At 37.7% G+C, this 24041-nt stretch overlaps 2 protein-coding genes and 2 long non-coding RNA genes across 4 annotated transcripts in view; 1 reads left to right on the top strand and 3 right to left on the bottom strand.

Moving 5' to 3' along the window:
• Nucleotides 1-20: 20 nt before the first annotated feature.
• Nucleotides 21-24041, top strand: part of LOC149692725 (uncharacterized) — a 54435-nt gene continuing 30414 nt past the window's right edge. The window contains exons 1-2 of the long non-coding RNA XR_016382858.1: nucleotides 21-219; nucleotides 11640-11769. This is a non-coding gene — a long non-coding RNA (uncharacterized LOC149692725). The remainder of the gene's footprint in view (nucleotides 220-11639; nucleotides 11770-24041) is intronic.
• Nucleotides 367-3275, bottom strand: LOC149692728 (uncharacterized). Its single transcript, XM_089868588.1, has 9 exons — nucleotides 3248-3275; nucleotides 3031-3167; nucleotides 2752-2840; nucleotides 2535-2625; nucleotides 2339-2456; nucleotides 1404-1471; nucleotides 1249-1333; nucleotides 1143-1187; nucleotides 367-1073 (listed from the first exon to the last, which is right to left on the bottom strand). The coding sequence occupies exons 2-9, from the start codon at nucleotides 3150-3152 to the stop codon at nucleotides 987-989; spliced, it is 705 nt and encodes a 234-aa protein (XP_089724714.1). The 5' UTR covers nucleotides 3153-3167; nucleotides 3248-3275; the 3' UTR covers nucleotides 367-986.
• On the bottom strand, nucleotides 3276-4363 carry LOC149692727 (uncharacterized). Its single transcript, XM_089868589.1, has 3 exons — nucleotides 4251-4363; nucleotides 3754-3897; nucleotides 3276-3497 (listed from the first exon to the last, which is right to left on the bottom strand). The coding sequence occupies exons 1-3, from the start codon at nucleotides 4255-4257 to the stop codon at nucleotides 3292-3294; spliced, it is 357 nt and encodes a 118-aa protein (XP_089724715.1). The 5' UTR covers nucleotides 4258-4363; the 3' UTR covers nucleotides 3276-3291.
• LOC149692726 (uncharacterized) lies at nucleotides 11279-14440 on the bottom strand. The gene is made up of 2 exons (XR_016382861.1): nucleotides 14044-14440; nucleotides 11279-12140 (listed from the first exon to the last, which is right to left on the bottom strand). It is a non-coding gene; the product is annotated as an uncharacterized LOC149692726 (long non-coding RNA).

Raw genomic sequence — 24041 nt, 5'->3', positions numbered from 1 at the left:
TCGTGACTTCAGACGGTCGAACTTGCCGGAGGTATGTCATGCTTATTTTATCCGTTAGATTACCAGGTTTTTATTAAATAAAGTCGTGGAAAATAGTCGGAATGTTGATGAAAGTATGAGAATAGGTTAATTCTAAGTTTAAACCATATTCAAAGTTTAAAAACTTCATTGTGAGAAGGCAAAAAGGGATGAAAAATGAAGTCGGCACGTTAGGCCTTGGTGAGTTCTTTCCCTCTCATTGCTTTTTCAAATTCTGAAAGACCGGCTTCCCGGCAATTCCCGCCGACTTAAGCCTAGGCTTGTTTCAACAGGCATACTAGCCCATAAACTTACCCTAGAGTTAATAATATAATCGGTATGGCGCAATATTGTTTATTTTATTCAAATCAGTTTTGGGCCAAAGATAATTAACGTAAGTTGCATATTTAATATTTGTTCTACAATACGTTTTGTTCATATTTAGTTTTCATAATAATATTTTTAACTATGGCCCAAAGAATAATATTGAGTTCGTTACCGTTGGTTAACAACTTTTAAAACAAGTTTAGCTTATTATAGTTATCAATCTAGCATAATTACGCACCCTAGAATTCATTTTTGAGCTCTATAAAAATTAATTAAGTAACATTACCATTAGAAATTTTGTTTTAGTTGAATTTTTTTGACCATATATTTCATTTTTTATTATTCATTTTTTGATTTAAATTTATGTATATTATCATTTATTGCGTCAGTTTCCGGTATAAATTTTAGAACAAAAACGTAGTAAATGTACAAAAATGCGTTTTTGGCTTTGTTTTTAAAAAAATTAGTATTTTTAAAGTCAATAGAAAAACAAATTAAGTTAATTTAAATATTTAATATTTTAATTTAGTTTTATAAATCCTAAAAACTGGCAGTTTAAATAATTTTTAAATCTATATTTATTTATTTAATTCATTTATAAACTATATTTAACTGCTATTATTATTTTTAATTTTCATCATTCAGTAACCTCTGTTCCAGTCTATCAAATATTGCGGCAATAAACCTTCACGATATAAATTAAAATTTTGCGAAAAGCACTTAGTGACCTGTAGAATTAAATTTAATTAAGATTATGTTTAATTTAATTAATTTGAGATTGAGAAAAATGGTCTTACATGTTTCACGTGCGTATTGGCTCCTACATGAGGTGTTATGATTACCTATAGGTTTAATTGAGTTTAATAAATTTTAATTGAGATTAAATTAAATTAGATTAGTTACCTCTGGCGTGGTCCATAAGGGGTTATCTGGAGGTAATGGTTCAGTTTCAAATACGTCTAAAACAGCACCGGCTATCCATTTCTCTCTAAATTTTTTATAACAAACATTTCATCATAATTGAAATTTATTTAGTAATTAAATTAAATTAATCTTACTTGAGAGCGTGAATTAAATGGGCGTCATTGATAATATCTCCTCTCCCCAGATTTATAAATACTGGTTTCTGAAATATTTCAAATTGAAACAGGAAAAACACGTTAAGCCTTGGTCATAACTTGAAACCAAGATGGCGTCTTTCCATAATTATATATATAATTTTTTTTTGGGGGTTTGGAGGCCATCTTGAGAGATAATTAATTCCCCCAATTCAGTTCTACTATGCGAACGTCATACCATAGAGTAGTGTCGGTAGAGGGGGGAGTAGACTGTGTATCCCTCCCTCTAGGCGCGCTTTTGTAAGAGGGGATACTGTATGCGCCTGGTAGGGGGATGGCACTTAGCTAAGAGATTGTGACGAAAATTATACTTATAACTTTCAATTATATACTTCTGATCACACTAACCTCTTTACTACCCACATTGTTACCAACACTAGACAACCGTACCAACTTTAATATGGTATATCATATAACCCCTGATTATTAATTATCATATATGTTAAAAGTTAAAAGGTCGCAAGATAGAAGGGTATGACGTTTGCATACGTAGAACTGACATTACTCTATTCTATCTCTTAGATCAGTGTCATCCCCCCTACCAGGCGCGTACAGTATCCAGACTTAGTAATAGCACACGTGCACTGGTCCAAAACCAGTTTATTAATTGCTTGGACTAGTTTTTTAATTCAAAAAGTGGGGGTTACTGGTCCTCGGGACCAGTTTATTAATTGCAAATCTATAGGAGAACAAAGGCTGGGACCACTCCGAAGACCAGTTTATTATTTAGGACACTAGGGGGGGGGTCACTGGTCCCAAGGACTAGTTTAAAAATTATCCTTATTTCTAAGTCTGACAGTATCCCCTCTTACAAAAGCGCGCCTAGAGGGAGGGATACACAGTCTACTCCCTCCTCTACCAACACTACTCTATACCTTGAGGCACTGTTTGAGCACTTCACCATCTAGCAAACCTTTAGTGCTTGGCGTGCTAGGCAACGTATTACAAATGTAATCACTTTCTTTTAACAATACTGACAAATCAGTTTCCATTCTGAAAGGTTTAAATAAACAAGTTTGTTGTCGCAATATTTGAAAAAAGACTAAACGAGAAATTAATAAACAAACCTACTGATCAAATTCGAGTGGTTTTTCACTCCCTGTTCTAGGAGTACGTACGAAACTGATTATTTTGGCTGAACTGGCTTTCAGTAATTTTGCAACTGAAAAGCCAAAAATTTAGGATTTAAGGAACATTTAGATTTAACTGAAAGTTAGGTCGAATGACGCGTTGATATTAAATAAAAAGAAAAAAGGTACGCGTTTGTACCTTGGTAATTCATACTAACTTGCAGAAGCAAAGACACCACCTCCTAAAATCCCGACTGTTAGTTCTCCAATGATTCTGTAATCTTGGAAGTCGTAAATACTCGTGTCCCTGCAATGAATGACATTTTAAGAAATTAATTAAATCGTGATTAATGAAACCTTAATTGCCCAAGCCTCGATTGACAATTAGGGTCATTATAAGCTCAAGGAATTTCCCTGAAAATTTTGTTAAGCTAGGGTTATGACCTCCGAAAGTCAAAGTTCACGTGGGTGACCCTGGATTTACTATTATTACCTACCATGTTTTGGTTTTCTGCATATCCCAGAATTGATAGAACATTCTCTCTCGATTGACAATTTGAGCCATGACGTATTCGGCCATTTGCGCGGAATAATCCTCCGCAGCTAGACGACTCATCATGAAACTTGGTTTGGGCTATAATAATAATAAGTAAGAATTATTCGTCATAAAGATTTAGGACATGGGTTATCACTACCAATAAAAATAATTCTTACCTTTTGAGGGTCTAACTTTGAAATGAGATGGTCTACGCCTATTTTTAATATTTAAAAATTAATTTTATAATATATTTTAAAGTAATTAAATAATTGTAATTACCAGTCCATGTTCCTTGGGCCCATTTTAAATGCGGTACGTCGTACAAAACTTGGGCTAAAAGACTATTATCGGCCAATAATACTCGACAATCTCGTACTTGATCCTTTTGCTCGGGATTTAATTTTAAATTCCAATTAAATCTAGTTTCTATTGTAAAAAAGAGCAAAAACACACTCGTATCTTTATAAACGCTCCCTTTGCGCTGGCGCATGGAAAGAGTGGGAGGTAGAGAAAGAGAGATATATTATCTAATCCTCCCTCCTCTTCCATCTGCATCATCTCTCTCTGTCTCGATCCCGGTTGCGTTTTCCTTTAGGGTTAACATTTTAGGGAGGGATTCTATCTAATCTGGGAAGGAGGAGGAAGAGGTGGTTAATCGGCATTAGATTTAAATGTAACTGACCTGATAGAGTGACTACTTTGACGGCAACATCGGATGGAAGAGTTTTTTCTAGAGCGGGTCCGAGATTGGGAAATTGAGAGAGAACGTGAACGACGGATGCGGATCGCCCACGAACTGCTCCAGCCATGCTTCGACTTCCCGCTTCTTGCAATTTAAAGGGAGCGAGCGTAAAGATACGACAGACAATTTATTTAAAACCCTCTAGCGGATATGTTACCGAGACAAACAAATATATAGGGGGTTTATGTAATAAAACTGCGCTGCTGGAAAATTGTTTGGGCTCGCGACTTCCGAGGGAACTTAACAACGCTATTGAAGTTCAAAATTCTATCTTTGAGTAAAAGGATCCCGCTGTTTTAAATTTAGAATGAATACGTTTACACTCGGCACCTTTTTGGCCCAAAGTAGTTTTTTTGTTGTCTACTCTACTCTCTTAATCGCGCTCTGCTATTCTTTCTTATAATAAAACTATTCACTAAGTGCAAAGAGATACCAACCTGTCATATTGAAAGTTTACAGCAACTTATCTTCTTCTTAGGCAACTGATAAAATGAATGCTCTCCCCTCGTAACGTTTATGTCATACTCAAAGTCTACAACCAGTTTTTGAGGGACGGATGAGGGATGACCTTGGGTTTTGTTTCTTTTTTTAATTCGATAGTACCGTTATATTCTATATAGTAAAAAATTGGAATTAAGAATTTACTTAAAACATGTTTTACTATTTTTACGATTTTTTAATATAATAATTTAAAGCAAATATCAATATTTAATTTTTACCAAGAATTAATTATATATTTAGATATTGATTTTAAATATTATTAATATTATAGATGGTAATAGTTACGTAACGTTAATCTAATCGATTAATTTATTGAAATATTTAATGCCCGGTGATTTAATATTTTGTCACGTGATTTATTTGGTACCCAATCAAATAAATTTTGAGCTCGTGTAATATTGAATATGCGGTTTAGACTTTAAAATAAGTGAAGAATCCTTTGAAGATGGAGTGACGGAGTTAACCAGAATTTTTAAAATCAATACAGGGTAGATAAATAATATAGTTAAAGGTCAAGACGATGCCGCTCTCATCTTTAAATAAATACGTCTATCTCCTTTCTCGAATAAATTTCTGATACGGTATGCCGCCCTAATCAAATAAGCCTCGCCTTTATTAAATATTAAATATTAAACAATTAAGTAAATATTTAACACGAATAAATAAATATGGTTATTTAAATAGTATAGAGAGCGCCCAATGTAAATAATTTCTTTAAATTTATTATTTATAATTATTTTATTTCGATGTTTAATTGCAGTTAAGGAATTAGGGGGCGTTGGGGGGGTATAGTTTTGCGTTTCATTGATTTAAAAGTCGGGGGGGGAGGAAGAGAGAGATTGACTGGAATTAAGGGCGCATTCGTACTTTTGATAGGACAATGGTAATTCTGGTGTACGTTGTAATAAAACGGGAGAGAGAGAGAGAGAATGAGCGGAAGATGTTGGGTTGGTCCTTTTGTGGGATGCTGGCATCGATTTTGGTCTTGATAATGGGGCTAAAGCGAGCTGAAGTATACGTACGAAGCCCGCGCTCATCCGTCCGCCTTACCAACCATTGCTAGATTCAGTTGGAAAAGCCCAGCATCTTCCATCCTCTTCCATATCGCCTACTCATCTCTCTCTCTCTCTCTCTCTGATGCAGCCCCCCCTCTTTCAATACACATTTCTCTCCCTTTTTTCACGTCTTTCTCTCATATTCTCATAACATGCACGAGTGATTATGTTATCTTAGGATGTTTTTGAAATAAACATTTTTTTCCATTGGATTTTAGCTTAGGAATATTGGCGATTTTACAATGGGAGCTGTGGTCGAAAATTAGGTGATGAATTTAGTATTAGAATTGAGTTAGAATTTTAAATGAATTTACTCGTAAATTAGGTGATTTTTAATTACGGAAATTTTGCTCCTAAATAAGGCAATTTTACCATTTTAAACCGCATAGTAGATATTAAAACAACTTAACAAAAATATAAGAAACTATTGGAATAATATTAAACCACTTTAACATCTCCTTCCTTGAAATAGAAGCATTATCACTCTTTTCATTCACTTTATTAGGATGTAGGCGAGCTTCTAAACTCTAGAATTCTCTCTTTCTCTTCTCTCTCTCCAACACGAAGAAGGCGTATTTGCGTAAAAATGCGCGCACACAGAAAGCTCTCTCTCTCTCTCTCTCCCTTAGCCGCTCCTTCCCTTTCTGGGATGCCATATTCTCCTCATGGTAAAGCTCTTTTTCGTCCTCATTGCTTCTCCATCGTGAAGGAGGACCAAGAGCCAGCGAGCTAGCCTTAGAGAGAGAGTGGAATTCGATTTGAATCTATATCTGGCTGGCGAAACCATTTTTAACCCCTAGCGGAAGAGGAGAATTTGTCTTTTAGAGAAAAGGGATGGGGAGAGAGAGAGAGAGTGAGAAAAGAGAAGTATAAAAAAAAAGAAGTTTCAGGGGCGTTGACTTTTGTTTGTTATGGACATTTTATTCCCTGGACATTTTTATTTTATATTCCGCGTCGCCTCGATCAATGTTTAGCATCTCTTCTCTCCTCTCTTGCAAGTTTTCCTCTTTCAATCCCAAATATTCCACCAGATAACTCGGGTTTGTTTCCTAACGATTGGAATATATTTAATTAGGCAGTTTTACAACAGTTTTGGGGAAGATATGCCAACGAACAACTGTTATAATAAAGAAAATATCGATGGTTATTGAACCATTAAGTTTATTTTACAAATAAACTATTAATTTTTATTATTTAAATTTAAAATTTAGTTTGGTTTCGTATTTTTTTATAGAATCAAACTAATTAATCTTAATAAGATCAAATGTTTTTTGTTTTTCAATCCTTTAAAAGCGCGTGGAAAACATTTTCCCCGTAGAATTCAACCCATTAATAAATATCATGGGCCTTCTCTCGAATTTTGGGGATTTTTTTTATATTTTATTTCCCGTTCCATCATGGTACCAAATTAGCGCTAATCCTTTTAAGCAACATTTTTTTTTCTTCTTAACAACAATTTATCTTAAATTTTTTAAATAGAAAAAAAGGGCGAGTTTGGTTCCTAAAGTAACTAACTATTAACAAATCGTCTAAATTTACCTATAAACATGGGTTTTTGTGTGAAAAGGGTTTGGACTAATTGCGTTTAGAGCTAGAAGCGTTTAATTCTATTCTGTATTTATTTCTGATTTAATTGTAATGATGTTTTAGTGTAGGTATACATTACCATTTTTGTTGTATTTGGATAATTTTATTTATTAATGTTATTGTCCTAAGTTTATAGTTGATATTATCGCCTTCGTTTAGTTTGGAGTTATGACTTATTGACTCTCGTTGTTATATTATCTGTCGTAGTTGGGATGGTGGGAATTTGCCAGAAAGAAGCGTGTTTGCCCGCAATCTTAGGAAAACATCCATGGAGTGGCATTTAGGCGCGAAAGCCCACGGTCGCTGGCTGGCTGCTGAGGGAATGGGTTACTAATCCCAGGGATACTAGTCAAGGCACGTAAGCCAATTTCCAACCAAGACACCCGGGCTGCTTTATTGTAGAACGGTTGGAACGTGTGACCAAAAAGATAAATATACAACCTGCCCTATTAAAAGACCCCCCCCCCACCATTTTTTTCCCCAATAACTAACTTATAGGCCTACCTGTTTTAAATACTGAAAATATTTAAAATATTAAAAATATTATTTTATTTACTCGACTCTGCCAATAAGAAATTTACTTAAAAAAAGCTTAATTTTGGTTGTTTCCCTTTAAACTATTGTCAGAAGTGAGATGAGACCAGAAGTACTGAGCTAACCAAATTCTTCAATCGGCGAAAGTGAATATTTTTGATAACACACCAACGGTTGGCCCTCTAGTAGCGGTTTCTGAGTTTTCCCTCCAAAACGTGAGACGCTCGTGGCGGTAGACGGCCGAACTAGATTCAAGCACCCGCGTCCGTGTTTCGCCGCTTTAGGTTGAGGGGAAGGAGGTAAGAAATGTTTTTGGAACTCGGCCAATTTTTTTCTCTCTAGTGTAGGCGCGATTGAAGCGGCGTAAAATCCTCAAATTTGTTCACTAGTATAGTGCCAGGATCTACTATCAATGCTAGAGCCCTTCACTTCTAGTCTCATCTCACTTCTGCTATTGTTCACCTACAAACTTTAAAAAATATAACGCGAATTTAAACCACCCAAAAAATAAATTATTTTATTAAATTTATTATCTAAAAAAAATAATAAATAGATACAGGCTGTGACAAACAATAAAATATAAATCGCTTGGAAACCGAGCCCAAAAAAGTTGGATAACATTTGAGGCTACAGTCCAAAAAATACTGCGGAGAGAGATCGGACGCTATAGTTCAAAACACCTTAGGAGAAACTGTTATTTCAAATTAAAAATACTTTTCTTCAAGTATCCATCCCCTTTGAGAATGACAGACAATGCTTATATGTCGCGTTACTTTTTTTGGTGAATTTGGGTTTTAAGAGAAAAAGGGGGAACCCCCTCCCTGTAGAGCTGGTAAGCTTCTGATAAGGAGTGATCTATGAGAAAGGTCACCCCCGCTCTCCATCCTCCCACGCGCGCAGCATCTTCCAACCTTATACCTCCTTGAAATGATGCGAAATGCGAGAACCTACCTATACTTAGAATGGAGGAGGAAGAGAAGAAAAAATTTAGTCTAATTTATACCGGCGCTTGGCAGAGGTTCCCTTCAGCGCCTTTTCCCCCCCAAATTTCCTCTTTTTTTCTACTTTCTCCTGGAGGGGTAAATCCCCCGGCTTTGCCAAAACAAAAGGTGTCTTCTATATCCGTAATTTACGCTCGGCTTGAGTTCAAATTCTAAAAATCATCATTTGTTAAACTGAGGCTGAAATTTAAGAGTCGTAAATTTTCGTCGGATTTTTTTCTCGGAGTTTTTTTTTTGTGTGGGGGTTTTTCAAAATCCGCGGTGTGGGCGCGTGGTTTTGTTTACTTGATAATTTGTTACACCGGGAAAGAACGGACCTACCTATAAGTTTTTTTAATTCCCTGATTGATATCAGGCTGTGTTGTACACGCCTCCAGTTTTGAACTTTGACCCGGGCCCTCGCCCCCTAAGGTTCTATTTAATAATCTAATACATGTAGTTTAATTTTGTGTTAAATTCTATCTTCTTGGAATTGTTTTATTGAACTATTCTTACTGGTACACTGAGATGAACTTTGACCTTTGACCTTTATTTTATATGAACTCTGTATACCTTAGTTTCAAAATTTAACCTAATGAAAGTTACTTAAAATAATCTGTGTATTTGATACGACCCTTGGCTTCGTGAGATGAACCTTCAACCATAGTTTTGAAATGAACTTAGGAATTGACTTTATGGCGTGGTAACCTTTGAACCCTCTATATCTCTTCGTTGTTTAACCCTATATATGTGTCCGCATAGTTTCCATTTCTCTGAAACAAGGACCATTTTGAAATTAGGCTTAACGTAATTATATCAACGTTAGTTAAGCCTTGTCAACGGATATCCTAAAAGCGTATTACGATAAAGAATTGTGTATTAACGCTAATTATCGTCGAGTCAAACATTTCCCCATTCTCTCTCCCGCTCTTCCGTTCCGAATGTTTGAAATAGATTCCGGGGTCGATATGGACTAAAATCTCCGCCAATAGGAGCCCTTATAGATATACTATTTGGAATCGTGTCGGAGAATTTAACAAATACGCTCTAAGTTCGTACGCAAACCCTTAATACTGAGGTCACGACCTTTCGAAAGTCCCTAATTAACCATTGTTCGGTAGTTTATTTTCTGTTTATTTTAATATCGGTACCACCAAAATCAATTCGAATTTATTAATTTTCTTGTTTTAAATTTGCGAATGATCACGATTAAATAAAATTCCAAGAGACTATTTAGTTCTTAAACTTATTGTTTCATCTTCAGTTTGGAGAAAATAATTTTGTTCGTATCATTAATTGTTTCCTTGGTCCGAAAGTAAATAGATTGATAAACAAACACCCATAAATAACAATATATAAATAATTTTACAAACCTTTTCGGAGATCTCCATTTTTATCGAGAAGGTTCATCTCAATCAAAGAATACCAAGTTGGAAGTCGATGAAATACTTATTTAGTTTTAATCTTAAGAATTAGCGATCGAGGATGGTCTTCTGGGGAATGCAGACGATCTGAAATAATGAATATATTTCTCTCCCAAATTTTCTCTCTGAAAAGTTTTAAGATAAGAGAGACGAAGAGCTAGAGAGAGGGACTGGTTTTTATTTGAACAATGGCTAGCTAATTCCCCTTTGGCTGCTTCGATCGAACTCTTTTCCATTCCGAAGGAGCTAGCTAGCTAGTTGTACCGTGTATAGTCTTTTAGCGGCTTGGAAACGAGCCAAATTGAAGGAATTTTTCCCATCCGGCATTTTCCCAGTTTCTAAGCTTCTCAAAGGAATGAATATATATCTTTTAAATTCATTTCACGAACTCGTATTTCGCCCCGTTTTCCCTTTTTTTATTGTTCTATTCCAACGACGATCCCGGCCCCTTTTCCTTCTCTCGAATGAAATATTTGATTAAGAACCCGGCTGGGACTCCCCCCTCCCTCTCCTCCCACTCTTCCAACCTCCTTTTGGTCCATTCAGCATCCGCGAATTCATCCCAGAGCCCTTAGTCGCTTTAGTAGAGCGCGTGGTTTTGATGATAAACTCGTCTTTACTGCGCTCTTGGACTTCTTTTCATTCTTTAGATCTCTCTCCATCATTGGGATCATCCCGTAAGTTGGACGAGCTTTCACGATTTGAATCAAATATGTCTATACGATAATACCGAGTTATAATACTCGTTGAAGTAATGGATAGAACGTATTCTCGGATGCTGAATGGACCATCCATGTTGGTTTGGTCCAAGAAGGAAAGATGAATTTATCTAAAAGGAGGAGGTTGTTCTAAATTGAGTTAGGGATTCCATTCTCGCCTTGTACTTTATTCGTTTGTGTGTGTGTGTGTGAGAGAGAGAGAGAGAGAGAGAGAGAGAGAGAGAGAGAGAGAAAGAGAGAGAGAGAGAGAAGCATCCCCTCTCTCCTCTTCCCATCTCTTCATCGTCGGATCGAAGGCTATTCAAAAATTCCACTTTCCGCCCCATTCTTATTTACACTCGGGCACTCTTTTTCGCGGCGGACGTATATATCCCTATTTACCCTCTTATTGAAGGGCTCGAAACCTCCTACGCACCCAACACCGGAATATGTCTTGACTCCCAACATCAAAATTCCATTCCTAAGCCATTGTCAATTTTTATCCAGGCTCAAAAATTACGACTGGACTTTTCTTTATTCTTTAAGAAATTTATAATATATCGTGAGTGTAAATTTTTCATCCCAATTTTAATATGAGACGGTTATTATTATCTATGAAATAATATATAGCTAGGGAATTTGAACAATTTTTAAGATAATGTGTAGGTCAAATGAGAGGAAATTAATTTTTATTTTAAAACTTTATTAATAATTTAATATAATAATGGAATACATTAGAAAATTTATTTATTTATTTAAAACAAATTGGTTGTAATATTTTATTTTTTTTTATTTATAAATTAATTTAATTGTTTTTTAGCATTAGTTAATTAATTTAAAATGATATTATAGTTGTTTGGTTTGTTGAAAGAGACGGTTGGTTGGTTTCTCGTTGTACAATAGTAGCCACAAGCCCTTATCAGTTCTCCGTCCAGAAGGTTTTTAAAATATCACTGTCTGGACAGCCGAATGATAAGGAGGCGTGGGAACAGTTCTAAAAATTCATCATGATCCAGTGACGTAACTCACCAATCTTTTTCTTTTCAGGTGCAACACCAACAAGACATAATGAAGACGCGATGAGATGCAAACGCGATTGAATCTTCGAACCAAATGAAACGCGACAAGTTCTAAAATAACAAAACGCCGCGAAAAAATTGAAGGGCACTCATTCTCAGTAAGTCGTTAGATATTTTCTTCATTTGTTCCGCGAATGATTCAAAACTTAAAATTTGACTCGATTGTCGACAATTGAATTTAAAAGCGCAATAACAATTACAATGCAAAGTCAACATATAAAACTAATCAAGAGTTTTAATCTACTTGACCCTATAGTCTAACGATCATTTAACATTAACATCGTGGTGTACGTACTAAATTTGGAAGAACAGTCAGTCAGTCAGTCAGTTAGTTTATAACTTAGTAGAGCTGGCCATCTAAAGAGGAACTAAAGTTTCGGGATTAGTTGGTGGGTTCATAAGCTCCATATTTCCTACATTTATATACGTCATTCCGAGGCCATGGCGCTCTCTATGGCGTCTGCTAAAGCTAGAGGGATATGGGAAGAACGATTATATCCTGTCCGATGAGACATACTAAACCCTCACCCCCTCCGAAAAAAACCACCACCACCCTCTAGTAGTCCCTACTGGTTACGTAATGCGACTAACGTTAGGAAAAAATACAAACTCCAACCACCACCACTATATGGTACGATTCCCACTATATTCCCTTTCTCCTTTGGGGGGGGGAAGGGGGATTATTTAACCCACGTGACGTCACCGCGCGCGGCGATTTTCACGCGCTACGTCATCAATTTTAACGATTAGAAATTTTCAAACTATAACGAGGCGTAATTCTTCAAAACTATCTTTAAGCTAGCATTACCTTGCAGCGGGCGTCTTTCTTGTGCCGGAAAATGGGACCAACAGGGACGCGGGGTAGGGAGGGCGCTGGGTCGGTAGGGGGTCCCTAAGAAAAAGGGGTTATTGCTAAGCCTAGCAGCGGAGAAAATAAGCCTTTCAGAATTAAGACTGGAGTCGAGAAGAGAAGTCGGGGACATAATAAATTGGTTCCTTCCGCCCAAATGAATGATTAAAGCGAGCGGAGCGGAGAGAGGGGGCCGCTGGCAAAGACATCCCATCCCCCTATAAGATGGCCCCGGTGATGAAGAACTGCAATAAGATGCTCCGAGGAAATATCTTTAATTAGTGTCTGTAGCATCCATCGCTACGTGTAGTTAACACGCCTATAGCCTCTCTTTTAATTAGCTCCTTTCCAATAAGGAAACTCCAGCTCGCTTCCTAGAGAAATACAACCCCCGTCACCATTCTTTAGTTACGTCACAACTAGAAGGGAGGGGGGCGGACGCCCAACAGGCGCATTCTTCATGAATTTATTTCATTCTCTCTTAATTCGACACAAATGTTTTGTTATATAAGAATTTCAGCGACTTGACGCCTGGCCATGGAAGGCCCCGAGTTTTATACACTTACCCTTATTTTAATACTAAGTTATCGCGGGTTTACAGCGCGTGGGAAGCTAAGGGTCACTCGTTAAAAGTACCTCTCAATTACACTACACCCCTCTTTACATTCGCTGCAAAGTAACGCGCGTTATAAATGGGACGAGAACGAATTTGTTAAATGAAAAATTGCCATTTCCGCCCCGAATTATTTCGAAATAGGAACAGGGTCTTCTTTATTTTTCCCAGTAACGCTTATTACGATTGTTGGAAGTTCACTTTCTATAGACGAATTAAGGACAATGTATATATATACAGGGACTGGGGGGGAATAAAATTACCCTAAATTCACGCTTTATCTTAATTTAGCCATTCAATCTTAGCCGAGTGAACGGTCGTATACTAAGAATGTATTTTCGTAATTGTACCTTAAATTTCCGATTCAAATTGCGGAATTCGTACAAAGGTCAACCAACACTTGACCCCGAACTCGTGAATATTAAATACGTCACGCGAGTGAGTGTTCGGCCATGGTTTCCCCTTTCTCTAGGGTGACGTCACACTATTATAAGGGTGGCTTCTATTGAACTTTACATTTAACCCTTAAGGTTTTACAATCTATTTAGTAAGTTGTGAAACTTACAAAGTTGATAAGGAGCTATTTGCAAAATTTTCCCTGACTCAATTCTTGTTGGAATTTTTTGGGCCGTGATGTTGAAATTTGTTTGATCTTTTTCTATCTCAAGTCAAAGAAAATATTCAAATTTGCCCATTGAAATTTGAACTGTTAAGTTTAGGGAAAACCACGTCAAAGCTGGTATTTCTATATAAGATACTTTAAATTATAATTAAATGATTGATTAACACTCTAAAACCAAAATTTTCGAAATTCGCGCCTATGGGGTACATATTTTACTGGTTTTTTCTATTTTGAATTTCAATCCCTTTTGTAAGTGGTTTAGAAGTGGTAAAAAATATTAAACTTACCCTAACGTAATCCAACTAATATATATATATTCCAATTTGGGAAAATTATAAATTTGAAATTGTATAACTCAACGGTCGTTCCTTATGGATTATCCAATGAAAATGGGTCGCGCTGGTTGGTTACCGACGATGAAACGTGAGTTTCCCGCGCTCGCGGACATTTTTTGGCGACTCGTTAAGCCTAACCGGGGTCCCGTTCCGTACTTGTCGTTAGTGTCACGGGGTACACTGTCTGGAGTCTCTAACACCGTACAGTACTGGCTAGCTCTCAAGAAATATCGTAGTCCCGAGCGAGTAGCAGCTGCATCCCAAAGATGAATAGAAAGCTACGAGCTTTACCCAACTAACATCCCCTCCTTTACCCTCCTCTTCTCTCCCTCCAGTTACTCGCTCGCTTACTACATCTCTCCTTCTCTGATTCGTTAAGGGACTTTCACTAAAGCACGTCCCGAGTACGAACCCTTCTCCCCCACCCACCCCCCTTTTTTTCCATCCTATAGTGAAATTGGATTAAGTTCAGTCCTCGTTTGACTCATATCCGACCAACTGACTCTAAGATAAAATGCTAATTTTTTAAACTAAAACTTAAGAAGAGTGGATTGTTAATAACTTTGCCATTCATCAATTTTAAAGTTAATTTAATCATCTGGAAATACTTTTTTTTTAAAAGAGTAAAGGGTATAAGATAAGGGGGTTTATTTTAACTTGGTTATCTCGTATTTTCGCCATCAATTTCTGGTAAACTATTTGTAAATTTGTAAATTTCTCGTAATCAGCTAGGGCCGAGTTAAGGAAATCTTTTCAAAATTCCCGAATGTCGTCTGCTATGGGGACAACCCCTAATTTTTTCCCCGTGTCGTTTTTTGGGCATCGTCATAAACAGGGCAGCCTTTTCATTGAATTCGGACGGACTATTGTCAGCAAGACGCTTCAAAAACCAGCCTCCCCTAGGAAGGAACCTTAAGAGAGTCTATTCAAGAAGACTACGAATATTTATTCATTTTCTCCATACTTCTACCCAGTTACGAATTTACGATAAAACCATCTTAGGGGTGCTTAAATATTCGATATTCATGAGCGGATTTAATAAATTCTTTTTGGCCCCCTTAAAGTATTCGACTGAAATAGAGGCAATAACTGGGGGAAGCGCGTGATTAACGTTAATGGCAAACTCCCGCCTTTAACGCTTTTAAAACCTATGTTGAATTAGAATGGGGTGCCGGTTAACGTTTCCTCGATACAGTAACTAGATAAGCTAAGGGTGAGGGGGTTCAGTTCAAACCTAAAAAATTCAAAAACCAACTGCAATCCTGTTATTTAAAATATTTCAATAATAGAGTAATGACACTCGGTGATAATTTCCCATAGATATAAATACTGTTAAATACTGTATATAGGGCTACTGTCATTACCGCGTTTCAAACTGTCTTAACAAAACTTACCCTTTCGCTGGACTCCTGATCATCTAATCCCATGATTACTCGACCAGTGACGTCAGTGTGATCACGTGAGTGTCTTGAGAGGAACTCAATTTATAAAAATACATCTGTAAAGAAAAAAAATAAAATGATACCAAAAGTGTCATATTAATCACGTGGTTTCCGGTGGTTTTATGGCAGGAGAGTGCGTACAAGACCCTGGGACCCTATGACTCAATTCTGTCCACTAAGAAACATTCCCGGATGAGTGTAGATTTAAAGCGGGATAAACACGTGTCCCCCCTCCCCGCCGCTTATTTCAAGATCAAGATATTTTTAATGAATTAACGGAAAATGAATGATGTAGAGGTTTTAGTTGGGGGAGGAGAGGGGGTATCAGTTCTGCGCCTGCGTGTTTCAAGGGATAGATTAGACTAATTGCTAATTATCAACCGACTACTTTTTCCTTTTCTCGGAAGTTCTGGTTATCAACCCCTTCGCCATCATATACTTGAACTCATAATTTCTGAATTATTTCAATTTTCAATTTAATTGAACTTCTATTATAGTATTTGAGCTTCTTGAAAGTAGTAAGTTACTATTTTCTCTGATAAGCGAATTACGAGCTTAATTTAATTTAACATTGGTTCAAAATAACCATAATTATAAAATTCCAGAATATTTTATTGTACGTTAGGTTTCAATCCCCACGGATTATTATTGATTAAAGTCAATTAAAGTGAAAAGATTAGTTTTTATCAGGCCTTTAATGACGTGTTAAGCTTGTACCCTCAGGAAATAATTCACCCCATTCGACAATGTAAAAAAAATAAGAGTTAAGCTGTTAAAAAAGTCTAGGATAGGATGAAAGTGGATGCGCGCAAATGAGGAAGTGGATGGCAAAAAACCATTTCCGTTTTGTGTATGTGTGTGTGCCCGGGTTTAAAGGCATCTAGCCTTGATAACGCCTTCTAACTATACTTATTCTTTGCCCTCCTACTCTTACCCTGACATATCTCTGAAGGTTTTTTTATTTTCTCACTAATAATGCGTGTGGTTCTAGCAAGAGCAAATGAGGATAGGAATGCAATGTCCTTATACTTGTACCAGCACCCAGTGTTAAATTTGATACGTTTAAAGCTAGGAGCTGCCACTACTCTTTTTTTCCCCACTCTTTTTCAATCGTGGTTGGTTGAATTCAACCCTCTACTCTCTTGAAGGATTCCACGCATCCACGCAGTATCAGACAACGGTCAATTACGCTAGTTAGTGGTCTGGTACGCATGCGTCAAGTCTATTCTAACTCTAATGGCGGAGTTTTTTTTATTTTTTTTTTGCTCCGAGATAAAAGTGAAACGATTAGACTATTAAGAAATATTTTTCAGTTTCCTTTCTCTCTCTTTCCTTCATGAATCAACTGCGCTTTGTAACTTCGGCTCAAAGCTAGGGTGCATTAATACGTAATGTTAAATGTTAAGTAGTCTACGCAGTACGCGTTTATGACTTTCAGTTAAAGGCATAAATAATTCCAAACTTTTTTTTTCTACATTTCCCGCCTTTGCCTCTATTGCTTCTAAACCTACGGAATTTATAACGTAATTTCTAAGTCGAGGGGATAATCACTTTGATTAATTTACCGGGACTTAAAATAGGATTTAAATTATTTACAGGGACGTCAACTATGAATTCAAATAATTTACTCAAGCTAAGATTATATATAATTTACCTGGACTCCAAACTAAAGAGTTCAAATAATTTACTAGGGACTTTAATAAATAATAACTTGAGACGCCAGTATAGACTAAAGGAGTGATTTACCCCTCGGTTATTCATCTTGAATCAAAATGACGCAATTTCTTCCTCTCCGTAACATATTTAAGAAGATACGCGAGTCCTCAACAACTATATATATAAATGTCGACCTTCTAACTGCAAAAAAACTAAAAGTATAAAAAAACTTGAGTATCAAATTTCACTAACATCTCCTCCTAACCAGTGAAGTCCATCTCTTAGAGAGTAGTTTTGGGGGTCTAAATAATTACGAAACTTAATACTGCACGATGGCATATTGATAACTTTAAGTTACAAACGTCTATTTATTAACTTTTTAGGAGACTGACTGGGTTTGTGTCGAGTGTGGGGGTGCATTTGTGGAAGAAAACATAACCGTTATACTTTCTTGCGTGGGATAAAATTCGTGATTATATGGAATCCCATTTCCTAATATATCTAAGAATTTGCTTCGCTTCTTTTACGAATGGCCCCTTTAGAATTTGACTCACTCAATCAATCTTATGGACTTTCGTTGTTTTTTCCAAATCTATCAAATTTAATCAAAAAGTTTCTATCGAAAGATACGACTTAACGTCTGCAAATATTTTAAGAATATCCTCATCGCGTGACACGTTAATCTATTAAACTAATGTGTATTAAATTAAATTAAACTATATACATTTTTATTCGAACCTATTTACTTCCGAAAAACGTTAGTCCAACGAAGCTATATACTGATTTATTAAAGGGGTTAAGGTTTAAAAAAATATAAAAAAAAGGAGAAAAGGTCATCACGGTCAGAGAGAAAGGTCATGAAGGTTTAAAAATATAAAATTCCCCAAGGAGATAAGGTCATCACGGGGTCAGAGAGAAAGGTCACGAAGGTTGAAAAATATTAAATGAATCTCTACTTATAGGAACCATGCCAAAAGAAAAGAAAGGGTCATGATGGGGTCAATGGTCAACTGATAATGATTATATAAATAAATAAATTGTTCATCGGTCAGTTGGGTCCAGCCTCCTTCTCCCAAAAAAATGAGGGCAATGAAATGAAAATGGTTCCAGTTAATAAAAGTTTTATCCATCGTAAAACATATTCTTGTCCGGGGCACCGTAAGATGGCCGGCTGGCGTCTTGGACAGGTTGTAATTTGGCTGAGATTTATAGACGTGTTCATGCGCTTTATAAAAATAGTACCCAAAGATAATAATAAAAGGGGGGTGAAAGTACCCCCCGAGGAAAAGGGGACATCGCTTTGGTTCAGTTGTAGTTGTAGTTGTAGAGAAGAGGGGGGGGGGGAGATGAGAGAGAGAAGGAAAAGAGGTCTAGCTGGCGTCTTATCGATTGTATTGGTTGCTTGCTTGGCCCCGGGAAAACTGCAAAAGGGCGTCGCCCCACGGATACCCCCGCGAGCTCGCGCGACCGTCGACGCTTCTCCCTGGTGGATAACGAAATAATTAATCGAGATCGCTGGCCACCAAAGCTTTCACCCCCCCCCCCCATCCCTTCGCCAACACCGACTCCAGGGATACCAAATGAGATGGTTGTCAACGAGGACTGCATGCCAATCTTATAGAAGACACCTCCATTCAGTTTCTTCTCGGGATCTTCCATCCAAAATTCTATAGATAATTTAACTTATTTTTTACTGTACTCAACCATCCGATGAAATAACCCTGACAATAGGGGTACTATATGGAGTAATAGCACTCCCGTTGTATAAAGCCTAATACTCGGTAGTTTGTAAAGCGGTGGAGCTGTCATTACTATACGGTTGGCTATGCCTTCTAATGACGAGAAAGGAGTTCGTGAATCATGATTTTTCCTTTTTCCTTATTTCTTATTTCTCGAGGGAAGCGTGTGAAAATTTAAGAAGGAAATATTTTCCTTAGCCCTTTTAAGGGTTAATAAACAGTCCCTGTCCCTGACACGATCCTCGTTTGTTCAACTCGAGCAAACAATGTCCAATTTTCATCTTCTAAATTCCCATAACCCCAGTTCAATTTATTCAGGGAGGAACGCGGTGCCGCGGAGGTTATCGTTCAAAAGTTTGACTTACTTGATGGTTTATGTCAACTGCTCCTTCTTATCAAAGATTGATTTGATTCGCTTTTGTTAAATTAGAAAAACATAATAATATTTTAGTAGAAATAAATAAATAAAGTTGTTTCACGCAAACTATACTTCTTGAGCGCCTTGGAAGTACCTCTTAAAGCAAATGCGTGAAAGAACTTTATTTATTATATTATTTTTAGGTTTGAATTTGAAGAAGTAGTGTTAAATACTACAGAGTATAAATTTGAAAGCGAACTAACTTAATTTTTTAACTTAATCGTGGCAAAATAATTAAGTAACCAATATCTCCGGATATAATAAAAACAAGTACCGGTTTGTGGGTCGGCCGCCATTAAGGGGTGGTTGCGGGGTTTTTAGCTTGTTAGTCGTTGTTAGCTCGACTTGTTTCTGTTCTAATTAGATATGACTTCCTATCCGCGTAGTGTTTAAAAGCGCCTAGCTTTAGCTGATAACGACAAATAAATAAAAGATTTTCTAATCTACGAAATTCATTCTGTTACAAACGAGCGAACGCTAACTAGGCCTACCATTTCAAGGCAATGGTTCGCGATACGATGAGCGATAATTTTAAGAAAACGCCTCGGGAAATATAGATTGAAGACCTGATATCGAATAATTGTTAATACTCTCTTCAGACGGAATTAACTACTTCTAATAAATTGTAGTTAAATTCAGTTTAAAGTTAACCTTGGTTTGCTTATGTTTGATAAGTTTCCATTACTTTTTTTTTGAAAAAATAATGAAAGGGCATTAACCTATTGGATCTAATAATCTTTAGCAATTGAACCTTTTAATTAATTGTGGTCATCAACGCCTCTTGCTACTAAAAAAAAGGGTTACCTTAAACACTATAGTATTTTAGCTTCTTGTATTACAAATTAAGTTACTCCTTTACAATTAGCAACTCACTAAAGTTTAATTCCGTAGTTATACTTGGGTTCAAAATAGTTCAAGGATGAAGCGTATTAAATTTAATTAAATGAAATAAAGCAGTCCATCCTAGGAAACTTTAAAAATACGGTAGTACAATAGAATGCCATATTTCGGGAGGGCGCACTCTTTAATATATAGAGGAGGAAAAACAATTCCTTTCCCGCGCGCCGCCATTTCTGGAGCGAGCCTCTGGCATGGGGGTACTTTATTAGGATGATGTAGGTGTCCGGGGGGGAGTAGAAGGGGGGTGCTGGTAGTCATCGGTTTATTACCGAAGTGAAGCTACCCGTCCACGCTCCATTTTGTGTGTGTGTGTGTGAAAGGAAACGCGTCGGTGGATATGGTGTATATGGTATACGGATCCCCGTATAGTTTAGTTCTCAAGTGAGAATTTTTCGCAGCCCCGGAATAATGGTACGTTATTGCAGCGTCCGGGATGGAGAGAGAGAGAGAAGAGTAGAGTAGAGTGATGGGATACCGGCCGGGATGAGATGGAAGAGAATGGGGTGAGAGAAACGAGATTATATTCTCCTACCCCGGAGAACACCATCCATGGATGTGTTTAAGCCCCCCCCTTTTCCCTCCAACACAGGATATCTACTATATCCCCCCCCCTCCCTGGCTTGGTACAGGCTAGCTGAGCTGCTGGATTTAACAAGGGATTGCGAATGCATTCATTTATCCTTATAATATTTTCTTTAGTAGTATTTGATTTCATGGATGGCATAATAATCTAAAGTTTTTATTACTTAAATTTATTTCTTGTAGTAATGTCGAAGCCATAAGGTTAGACCCAAGATTAATTAAATTGATATTTAAATGAGCTCGTACTCTTCTTCAATAGCCAAATATCGCGACCATCTCCCCTTTAACTTGTAATTCTTTCTATTCCTTCCCGCATTAATTCCATTTTGTTTGAAACAATCCGCCAGCCTCATCTCTTTCCCGCCTTATTTCTAAAGACGGAAGGTTTTCATTTATTTTTTTGTTATTTTATATGGCAACATCAATTCCTTCGAGAACCATTCTGATTTTGCTGAAAGAATCGTCTAGCGCCGCTCATCCGCTTTTAGTCTGGGCCCCGGCGGCTTCCGTTTCAATTTAGCTCGCGCTGTACTCGTTTTTCCTCGAAACGCGCCCACCCATAAGGCAGTCAGCAGGCAGGGCGGGCTAGGGCCAGCGCCCACCCTGAAGTTTTCTCTCCTTAGGCAGCGGCTTCAAGACGAAAACGAAAAATGAGATTCGTTCTTGTTTGAGAAAGGGGAAAATCTTGTCGGGTCAGAGACTTGTATATCTTTGGGAGAAGCTAGTGATGCCGGTGGCTGTAACGCTTCCCTGCTATAACGCTACTAGTCATTCTTCAAGATTGAGTATCTTGTCCTTCTTTTCCTCACTCGCTCTATAGTCTTTTATTTTTTCCTAAGCCTCGGACACGGATATACGCCACCTATACTTCCTGCAGATACCACCATATTTTTTCCTGACGCCTTACGTTTATTGAGGGAGCTTAGGCCCCACTCTCTCTTTATTGTTCCGTTATGACCCTCAGTTTTTTTTTTCGTTTTTTAACAACTGAAGATGCTAGTAAATTATTACCCTTAAGTTACCACGGAGAAGATTTAAATATCCTCGAGTTATCTAATTCCGCTTCATAACGGAACTTGAATTACCGTTAAATTTTTAACCTAATCTATTTAACTATATCCGAATTTTGCCGTTTTTTTAAATTATTTATTTATTTTTTAGTATTTTAAACTCTATTTATAGTTAAATTATTTTATCTGGGGGCGCAATATTATGGTAGGGATAGTTGGATAAACTTAGTAAAGGTAAAATTCCGCCACGTAACCTAGAATCCCTTTTCAAGATGGCTGACATTGTAGAAAGAGGAAGAGTCTTGATCGATGATGGCATCACGTGACCCGCCTTTTCTCTCCTGCTTCTTCCCATCCCATTCTCTCTCTCTTCTCTCTCTCCACTCTCTTCTCTTTCTCTCTGTCCGTTTTACCGGCCTCTATCTAGCCTAAAAAATGCCCTTTTCCTTTTTTTGGAAAATGAAAAAATAGTCCATTTTGAAATATACGGGCTTTCAAATATTTTCTACAAGGGGAGAGGGTTAACCCTTGGTCGTCTAAGAATAGTTATAAAAGGATGTTGGGATTAAAATAAAATTGAATACATTATTATAACCGAGAGAAAATAATTCTCTTTCAAGTGACGGACAATTGTATCTTTACGCGGGGTTTATATTCCGGCTCCATTATAGGGGAAGGTGGCCCCGCTTTCTGGAAACTAGGGACCCTAGGGTCGGAGCCCCTTTATCATCGAGGACTAGGCCAGGCCGAGGCTTAACTAAGTTAAATTTACTCGGCGAACAAAGGATTAAAAAAAATTATTTTCCAACTTACCCAAAAAGAACTGATTTAGTCGAACACTTTTATCGTTATTCGGGTTCGTTGAGATATTTGGAGGCGTTACTGTTCATTGAAGGAAGGTGTTAGGAACCTATGGATGGATGAATGTATGGGATGACCGAGGCGCGAAGGGAACTGCGAGCGGCCATGCACACTCGCCGATGTCTAGAGGTCGAGTGGGTCGAAGATGGTCCGAGTTGGAGGATGATATCCGAAGGAGGTTGGACCGATGGATTTATTTTAAAAGGATGGAGAGGGTTGTTGGTGTTACCTGTAGGTAGGTAAGCGTCGTACCGATTGGAGGCAGAGCTATAGGGAGACGTACGTCTTTGACCACGGCAGTGATAAAGGGGATTGGGGTGGGAATATCCGAGCTAGTCTCGATGGAGAGAGAACCTCTTCGGTTGTCGACCCTGGTGGAAAAGAGTCTGGATCGGTCCCGTTCTCCGCCTAATATGGCCGCCCTTTATTCGAAAGCGCGCATTGCGCCTGCGCGGAGGATGCTGTCTCCGCAGTGTCCCTGACACCGACCAACGCGTACGTACCACTCCGAACTTTCAGCCGGCTTTAGTCTTAGCGCCCCACCATCCGATCAATAAAACCGACTAGTTCTTCCAACTCTGGAGGAAGAGGAGAGAGAGAGCCAGAGAGAATGCTGGCGATCCGCCATTACTGGGGCATCCGAAAATCTAGCGCGCGCGGCGCAGCCCCTCGCTCGGGGGTTCTCCGTAGACGAATGAGGATCTAGAGGAGGCGATTTCGGTTCTATATGCATTCTAAGCAAACCCCCCACCCCTCCAACTCCCTCCACCCCTCCAACTCCCTCCACCCCTCCAACTCCCTCCACCCCTTTAAACACACAAGGATGTATAGAGAGAACCCTAGCGGACGTTCCAGGCGCTAAACTATGTCTTAGAGAGGGGTTGTTGGGGGGGGGGAGTTCAGGAGGCTTCTATAAGGTGTTCTACGGTTTCTTTTAGACTAGATAAGAATAAAAATACTATATCTATGGGAAACACTAACCGTTGATGGAGAGAGCGTTTTCTGTATCAAGGAATTATGGGATGGATTCTAACACTCGAAAAATGTGGTGCTTCTGCTTATTTTTGCATTTACTACGGTGTTTTTATTTTTTTGCATATTTTGTTCGACAATTTTTCTCGAAGAAGTTGTAGGAATTCCGTAGTTTCTGGATACCCTTATTTAATATGAAATTGGTTAAAACAAATGCCAAATTGTACCAGTCACCTTTAGACTAAACAAGGCCACTCGGGTCATTAAATATGTTATATTTTAAATATAACCACTATTAAAACATAAATATCAATGTAGTAGCAAAAATAATTTGAGAACTTAGATGATTTTTTTCCCAACGTACCAAGGA

This window comes from Phalangium opilio, unplaced genomic scaffold (genome assembly GCF_054372755.1).
Source record: "Phalangium opilio isolate 3A_F unplaced genomic scaffold, DU_Popi_V2 ptg000024l_1, whole genome shotgun sequence".
NCBI lineage: Eukaryota > Metazoa > Arthropoda > Arachnida > Opiliones > Phalangiidae > Phalangium > Phalangium opilio.
The sequence above is the reverse complement of the archived record's forward strand: the minus strand, read 5'-3'. Positions and strand labels throughout refer to the sequence as shown.

What these genes read in the sequence shown, in the direction of transcription:
- LOC149692728 (XM_089868588.1), bottom strand. Translation starts at nt 3,152, where the DNA reads ATGATGAGTCGTCTAGCTGCGGAGGATTATTCCGCGCAAATGGCCGAA. An exon ending in TGCTCAAACAGTGCCTCAAG is followed by an intron (nt 1,472 to 2,338) that starts GTATAGAGTAGT and finishes GAAATATTTCAG; the next exon opens with AAACCAGTATTTATAAATCT. An exon ending in CCTTATGGACCACGCCAGAG is followed by an intron (nt 1,188 to 1,248) that starts GTAACTAATCTA and finishes TTAAACCTATAG; the next exon opens with GTAATCATAACACCTCATGT.
- LOC149692727 (XM_089868589.1), bottom strand. An exon ending in CAAAGTAGTCACTCTATCAG is followed by an intron (nt 3,498 to 3,753) that starts GTCAGTTACATT and finishes TTTTTACAATAG; the next exon opens with AAACTAGATTTAATTGGAAT.